The 7,685-nt window shown below is 34.6% G+C and overlaps 2 protein-coding genes across 3 annotated transcripts; one reads left to right on the top strand and one right to left on the bottom strand.

The window, feature by feature from the left end:
• Positions 1-264: 264 nt before the first annotated feature.
• On the top strand, positions 265-1,758 carry LOC111384436 (rhodanese-like domain-containing protein 10). Of its 2 annotated transcripts, XM_023008712.1 has the most exons (3): positions 265-784; positions 1,259-1,398; positions 1,477-1,758. In XM_023008712.1, exons 1-3 carry the CDS (start codon positions 321-323, stop codon positions 1,611-1,613), a joined length of 741 nt encoding a protein of 246 aa, XP_022864480.1. In that variant the 5' UTR covers positions 265-320; the 3' UTR covers positions 1,614-1,758. The 2 variants fall into 2 exon arrangements, with proteins under 2 accessions (XP_022864480.1, XP_022864481.1); XM_023008713.1 differs by having other exon boundaries at positions 267-784; positions 1,259-1,758.
• Positions 1,759-3,835: 2,077 nt separating this feature from the next.
• On the bottom strand, positions 3,836-7,546 carry LOC111384433 (phosphoinositide phospholipase C 2-like). The gene is made up of 7 exons (XM_023008709.1): positions 7,379-7,546; positions 7,044-7,292; positions 6,036-6,265; positions 5,264-5,381; positions 4,964-5,119; positions 4,785-4,871; positions 3,836-4,288 (listed from the first exon to the last, which is right to left on the bottom strand). Exons 2-7 carry the CDS (start codon positions 7,290-7,292, stop codon positions 3,995-3,997), a joined length of 1,134 nt encoding a protein of 377 aa, XP_022864477.1. The 5' UTR covers positions 7,379-7,546; the 3' UTR covers positions 3,836-3,994.
• Between the last annotated feature and the right edge of the window lie 139 nt (positions 7,547-7,685).

Raw genomic sequence — 7,685 nt, forward strand, 5'->3', positions numbered from 1 at the left:
ATTCTATTTGTATGTAAAGTGTATGTATTGAGATTTTGGTGTATAAATAGAGAAAGAAAGAAGAAGCTAATTGAGCTGAAAATTCTCAAAAGGCAGTACCGTTCAGCACTAATTTTATCTTGCATCACAAATTAAGGACCTAAATTCACATATTTAAATATGTTGGGGGAAATATAACCAAACCACCTGAAAGATTAGGGACCTGACTTTTAAATATTGATTTCACTAACGATTGAGCTTAGCCAAATGCGTTTTACAGGAAATTCCAAACAAGTTAAAAAGTGTTGAAGATAAGGAAGCTGAGAGGGAGAAACAAAGAGATGGCATTTCAACTGAACTTGCTTCAGACATCAAGCTTAAACTATGCTAAACAACCTCAGCCATCTTCTTCCATTACCGTCCCTACTCGTTTATCATCTTCAAGAGTGAATGCAATTTCTGGGAGATCGACCCAAGAGTTGTTACAATCCGGTACAGTCCGCCCCATATTACCAAAAGATGCAGCCTTAGCCATGGAGTCTGAGGGCTACTTATTGCTTGACATTAGACCCCAGTGGGAGACGGAGAAGGCACGCGTTTCAGGGTCTCTGCACGTGCCACTTTTCGTGGAGGATAAGGATAATAGTCCTTTAACGTTGTTGAAGAAATGGGTGCATTTTGGGTACATTGGAGCATGGACTGGGCAGTACTTTACCATGATAAATGATGATTTTGTTAAAGAAGTGGAGAAAGAGGTTCCTGATAAGGAGTCTAAGCTACTTGCAGCCTGCGGTGAAGGACTCAGGTAATTATTGGCTCTTCCAAGCTCTCGTGCAACACTTAGCTCCTCAATCTTCCTATCCAATCTCGAGAATTTGGGAAAATAGTAAACAAACATTGTATCGTTCATTGTTGGGTGTTTTGAGACATAGTGACGAGCTTAGATGCAAGATTAGAGAGACAAGCCTCAATTATTTATCGAGCATCGGAGAGTGAAGTGCTTGTTATTGAGCACCCTTAGCACTTAGCACACTTGCATTGTACATCTGTCAAGATTGTCAATCTTAATCATTGTAATAGAGATCAGACAATCTAAATTGGCTCGTTTGCAACTCTTTTGTAATGCAGCTTGGAGTTTCACGATTCAAGAAAAAAGCTAAAAGTTACTATTAAGCACAGTCAAACATGTTGTACCCATTGCTCGAAATATGAGCTTTTACAATCTTACCATCTGCAATAGTACTTTAAATTAGTTAATTTTGTGGTTTTATGCGTGCAGGTCTATGATGGCTTTCACTAAATTACACCAAGGAGGATACAAGAACTTGGGATGGTTGGCTGGAGGCTTTAACCGCGCTTCTGATGGTGATTTTCCGAACGTTGAAGGGACTGAAAAGTTGCAATATGCTACAATAGGAGGTGCGTCATACTACTTCCTTCAGTTGCTTATTTTGTTACAAGTTGTTGGGAAAAATAATTGATCACTCTGTTGATCAGACAATCCGGTCGAGAAGTTGTGGGTGAAATATGGGATTACACGAATATCTGAGTTTTCATGGATCAGTTGGATGGTTTGCAAGTATTGTTATCACCATGTAAAAATCCCATTTGAAATAGGATTGTTTGTTCCTTAGTAATTCAGTGTTTTACTTTTCAATGATGAGTGACGAAAAAGGATTCATTAACAAACGCTATTTATTGAGAATGAGGCGTAGTTGTTCTCTTGATGTTGTTGTATGCAATTGGTTATATCTGACAGGAGAAATTTGAAGGTCCCAACTAGGAAGAAGTCCCATAAGATTTGTTTAGTAAGGTAATGTGAAATAATTCTTACCAAGATTTTCAATTGATGTGCAAATCAACAATCCAACACCAACAAATTGCTCAACGCACAAATCACCCTATTGGTTGCCCAAGTATAAATATAAACCCACAAAGGATTCAATCTCACAAAGAGGAGAGGAAAGAAAGCACAGTTAACTCACGTCACTGAGAAGCAATGAGAAGAAACAGCTGCTAGTTTTCTCTCTTTTTGCCACACGCAGTTTCAACACATAAGGGATGTATATATAACACTAGGGCTGCCAAGTGATGGGCTAATACATATACAAGGGCCATCCATCTAGAGGTTGGGCAGTGAGTAACCATTACTTAAAATGTTGCTTCAAATGACCTACTTAATTTTTCAAGTTGAGCTACAGAAAGTGGTGTTGATTTCATATTTCAATCATTTGCCGAAGCCTATGAATAAATTTAAACAGTTAAACATCATCACCCCAAGATATTTTAGGTATCAACCGAAAACCCAACTGGTAAATTTATGTTTGATATATGGTATTGTAATTTATGTTTGATATATGGTATTGTTCTGTCTTACTGAATACTGATAATACATGATAGGTGTATTTTATACATTTATTTGGACAAAAAAATATAGACATTTAATAGTTCTTTTGAAAATTATAGCCAGATTTATTTTATATTTCGTTTATTAGGTGAAACTCGATGAATGGAAGTAGAATTGAAAGAAAGAAGCAAAAAAATTGGCAAAAAGAGGCAAGATCCAAAGTTTGCAGATGAAACTGTAAATACTTAAAAGTTATGTCGAACCTTACGATGAAAATTTGAGAATGCTAGGGGCCAACTAGATGCAATTAGAAGTCAAAATGAGTGAAATATCATCAAAATATTTTCACAAATCAATTTTCAAACACACAAAGATGTTTCAGATTTTCAGCCGGAGATTGAAACCCATTTTTGGCTTAGTAAACGTTCGAAATTGGAAAATAGCTACTTCTAGTAAAGTTGTAGCTCTTTCAATTATTTTTACAAACCAATTTGAAATACCTCAATCGAATATTAGAAGTGAAAGTTAGGATAAAAATACTAAACGAAGTGTAGGCAGACTTTCACCAGTAAGCAGCACACCAACATGGCGCCGAGGTACCACCAATACAGAGTTGAGGAGCCGCCAAGGTGTATCTAGGGCTCTTTTTTACTTTTTTGAAGCCCATAAAAATAATACATTCGACACAAACATAGGGAGGATTATAAATACAACTTTTTGACAATTTTGATGGAGTTCCACACAATTTGGGGGAGAAAAGACAAATAATCATCAAAATAAAATAGCAAAATCCAGTGATTGAAGACTTTTGAGGTTGAAGAAGATTTTTGGTGCAAGATCCAATTTTGTCTATGATCAAGATTTCAAAACTTGGTTATAAACTCTATACTTTTGCTTTTCTTTCATTACTATGAGTAGCTAAATTCATAGTAAGGGAGAACAATGTAATCTATGTGCGACCCTTTCTTTCTTTTATTCAAAATTCAAGTTCTTTAAATGCATGTGTTGATTTTAATTATATACTTAATGCTTTGAATTTTTTGGTTAATTATTCAATGATTTTATGAATCTATTACGAATCAAGATGTGAGTTATAAATTTAGACAACGTATTAAAATCCGAAAATTTTGTATAACATGTAGAGATACCCATACTAATTATTGCAGTCGTTAGGTAAATTCTTAGAACTAATATTTCCTTTAACTAATATTGATTCGCATGAAGATATGAAATTAAATTAGTTAAATAAACTCAATGAAAACTCGAGAATCGTAAATTGAATATACACTTTAGAAAAAATCGACCAAACACTACAATTGTAATAAATTTTGATTGACGTATTAAAAGGAATCAATATGTAATATTGTAAGTCTTAGCATCCATATTCATAATTTTAAAACCCAAATTTGATAATTTGTGTGCATTAGATAATTTATTTTAGTTAGAATAATTTAGACACGAACCACAAAACTTATTATTTGTTTTCAATCAAATTAAAGTTAAGAATAATTGAACCAACTGTTAGATAGTAGTCATTGTGGAAATAATATCCGGACTCATGGGTCCAATTTATTGCTTGTTACAATCCGTACACATCACACAAACTACTTTTTACATAAGTATGAATACAAACATCGATCATAAATCATAGGACTAGATGAAAAAACTTTATACGAAGTTGAAGCGCATGAGTAATTTGACAGATTTGTACTTGTCTCCCTTGTGATTATAAAGAGGCATGGATCGAATACCTGTTTTCAACTCTGAAACTGGAATACAAGTTTGTCCCCCAAAATCGTCCTTATCTGACACATCAAATTCATGAACTTCGACTCGAAGTAATGCCAACTCTGGAACTGTCAATGGGAACTCAAACTCTTCGTTCCATGTCGGGAACCAATTGTCCTCAATGACCTTGGTTTTCTTAACTAATGTATCAGCAAGAACTCCAGCAATCCCAACCTGTAACATGACATAGATATGCATGTTTTCATGTTGGAATTTAGAGCTTATCATACTATTCATTTATCCTTGACCGAGAATTTTTCTTGTTACAGAGATATATTGGACACTTATCTCTACATTAGGTCGCACCCATTTCCTATCCTATACAAAGGAATGCGAGGGGCCGTTTTTCTATAATATAAGACACAGATATGAAAAATAGAAAAATAATAATAATAATAATAATAAATAAATAAATAAGTTGTTATCTACTGAGTGTGGTTTAATTTCTTTACCGTTGATAGACATAGCTCTCACATTAATGATGACGCTTTCTATTTTTCATTTTTTTCATTATAAACTAATCCTTAGATTCAACTATAGGTAAAATCGTTGTGAAAATGAATGTCAAAAAGGTCGTGAAATGTTTACATCTACTGTGATGGTTAAAATTACTTGTACATTTGCACACTCTTTGGGAATAAGGCAGGGACGAGAGAGTGCAATGGATTACCTTGACGTAGAAGTCTGGCGGGGAATATAGATCAAAGTGTGTGCGCTTAAAATCCAAAATCCAACCTTCTCCCATGTACACCTTCACCTGAATACAGACTCACATAAATGAATGAGAAAGATTTGTCGGAAAAGAAGCTGAAAATGTCAAAAAAATGAAATTTTTGAGTTATCAATTACCTTCAAGATTTTCTTCACAGGTAATCCTTTCTTTTTAGGATCGAATACCTCGTTATCCGGGCCTACCTTAAGTAACAAATCTGGTTTTTTCACATAACCACACCCACCATTTGCTCTGAACATCCCTTGCATCAACCATAGAGACTTGTCATGTCCCTGGCATAGACACACTTGTAAGATGCAATTTTTAAAGGAGATTCATGGCTCTAGACAAAATTTGAGGAGATTTGGAGTTTTTGAGTTTAGTACTAAAAGTATGTTAAGGTATGTAATAATAAGAAGAAAAAAAGTTGAAGGAACCTGCATATTAAACGCGACCATCTGAGCTCCGTAGATCCACCCGATTAGGGGGTTGAAATTTGATGAATCAATCCTTGAAGCTTTTGGGTATACTCTCATCAAGTTTCTCTGTGTAAATCTTTAAACAGGAAATATTTCCAGTTCAAAAAATGAAAATAAGCTGCTCATTTCTATCTGAAAAGCATTCTTCAATTAACGATGAAGATATTATCCAAATTTATGGCATGAATATGAGGTAAATTTCTTGATGTAGAACGGAAAACTCCAATCACCATGTACTTGTCGAACAACTAAAAAGGTTACTCGATCAGAAATATTGATCATATGTAAAGGAATAAGCCCCTTGTACAGGGGCTGAAATCGCAGCCCCCTGATTGGCAATTTTTTTCCCCTTTTTTTTTCAGCTGCCAATGAAATTTCAATTATGCTGCATATACGTAATAGTATACATACATATGATGTGGTTAGATATGATTGAACCAAAATTTCTTCAACCAAATAAAAATAATTCTCCACTCCCTTTTAACACCTCGTCTGTATGTAAATCATTATGTAATTCCTTGTATACAGATAATATTATTAATGAAAATCTGTCAAGTATGTATTTGTACAAAACCCCGGCACTCTTCCTGGCAATGTAGCATGGTTCTTTGTAAAAGTATATGATATTATTATACGACCTAATAGACAATTAAGTACTATGTACTGAATGCCTGAAACAACAATAATAAGTTAGCTATTAGCTGAGATTCAAAGAAAAGCTCATATTCACCTGACAATATCAGTTCCATGAGTTTTGACAGCATTTTCGAGCTTTTCTTCATTCAAGCTAACACGATGAGCCTTTTGAGAATCGACTCTCAGCCATGCTTTAATTCCGCCTTTCATTTTCTCTGCCCGGATGGCAATTAATTGCTTATATTCAGGTGCTGCATTATGCTGATTAGGATTCTCATCCAGTTGGTCTTCCTCATCTTGATACTCTCCATGCTCCAAGTCATTCTGCCATCATTTTGAAACTTAGATGTACAGAAAATTGTAAAAAAAGTCTCAAAGAAAAGGAGGAGGAAAAGAGATGGGAAAATTTATATTTCTCTGTGTCTTTGAGTAACCTAATATGACGATTGTTATTGTTTTGTGAGTCTAGGTTTCAGTCTCGGCTTTAGTTCGAGAGATGTGTGAGCTTCAGCTTTTGCTCGAGAGGTTATTTTGTGTATTCCATTATTCATTGCCTGTTTGATTTGAATTAAAATCTGATTTTAATTTAAGTCAAAGTCAAACAATCAATATTAACTATATTTTTCATGGGTCTCACAACTTTTCAACCACACATTTCAAAAACTTGTATCACAATATACTAAAAAAATCTAATTTTAATTCCACCAAATACCCTCTAGACCCTGAGCGACTTTTGTCCCATTTTTAGCAAATTGTTTACCATTGGCAAGTGCGCATGAGTCCCATTGCTGTATTGACTACCTTATAAAAATTTTACCAGAAGTGTCTCTCTCAAGAATAATGAATTAGATGTTAGACAGGCACATAGGCCATTCTACTTGGTCCAGTCAATAGTTGTAACTAACATGAACTGACATACACTGTATAATGGTAAAAAATTTGCTAAAAATTGGATAAAAAGCGCTCCCAGACAGAGGCGTAGGATTGGCTATGAATCCTTTCCCGCCACTCCATCGACTGGTTGACTTTACGTTAATGATGTATGAAAATAGACATTCTAAAGAAAAATTAGTGCAGAGCTATTTTTACAAGTGAAAATTACCTCAGCATTGATTTTCAATCTATCAATATAATCGGAGACTTTATCCTTTCCCCATGCTGCTTCCTCTGATGATTTCTTCACTGTCGAAATGCCATTTTCTTCGTCTTTTCCACTCTTCGTTTCAAGATACTCTTTGGGTGGTTTGGTCGAGAGGATAACCCGTCTCTTCAATGATTCTGGCGATGGGAACTGTGACAAGCATTCTGATGTAGTCGATACAAGTACGTCTCCAAATGTTTGAGTAACCATCTAAAAATTAGTGACATATATATAAGCTTCTTCATGAAAGTATTTAAATTTTTGAAACAAGAAATTTTTGGGAAATGTGAACTTACCTCTGCTACTTTAGCTTGAAGATTTGGAGTAAGATGATCTTCAAGTGTTAAAATTAAGGGATATTCAGAAGCTACAAAAGCATGGTCTCTAATTGATCCCAAACATTTGATGAGCGCAACTGGATTTGTTAGGGTCCTGCCTATGAAGAACTATTTAGTGAAACGTATTCTAATAAAAACTCCAAATAATTTAAAAATAAAATAAAATATATATATATATATATACACACACACACACACACAATTAACCCTACACAAGAGAGCAGGTAAGTTTATTTATTGATGTCATAGTTGTGTATCCAAATAC

Source organism: Olea europaea, unplaced genomic scaffold (assembly GCF_002742605.1).
Source record: "Olea europaea var. sylvestris unplaced genomic scaffold, O_europaea_v1 scaffold2911, whole genome shotgun sequence".
NCBI lineage: Eukaryota > Viridiplantae > Streptophyta > Magnoliopsida > Lamiales > Oleaceae > Olea > Olea europaea.

Coding starts and splice junctions, on each gene's coding strand:
- LOC111384433 (XM_023008709.1), bottom strand. CDS start 7,292: ATGGTTACTCAAACATTTGGAGACGTACTTGTATCGACTACATCAGAA. Junction 5,382..6,035: donor CATGGAACTGATATTGTCAG/GTGAATATGAGC, acceptor TCCTGTTTAAAG/ATTTACACAGAGAAACTTGA. Junction 4,289..4,784: donor CGCCAGACTTCTACGTCAAG/GTAATCCATTGC, acceptor GTCATGTTACAG/GTTGGGATTGCTGGAGTTCT.
- LOC111384436 (XM_023008712.1), top strand. CDS start 321: ATGGCATTTCAACTGAACTTGCTTCAGACATCAAGCTTAAACTATGCT. Junction 785..1,258: donor GCCTGCGGTGAAGGACTCAG/GTAATTATTGGC, acceptor TTATGCGTGCAG/GTCTATGATGGCTTTCACTA. Junction 1,399..1,476: donor GCAATATGCTACAATAGGAG/GTGCGTCATACT, acceptor TCTGTTGATCAG/ACAATCCGGTCGAGAAGTTG.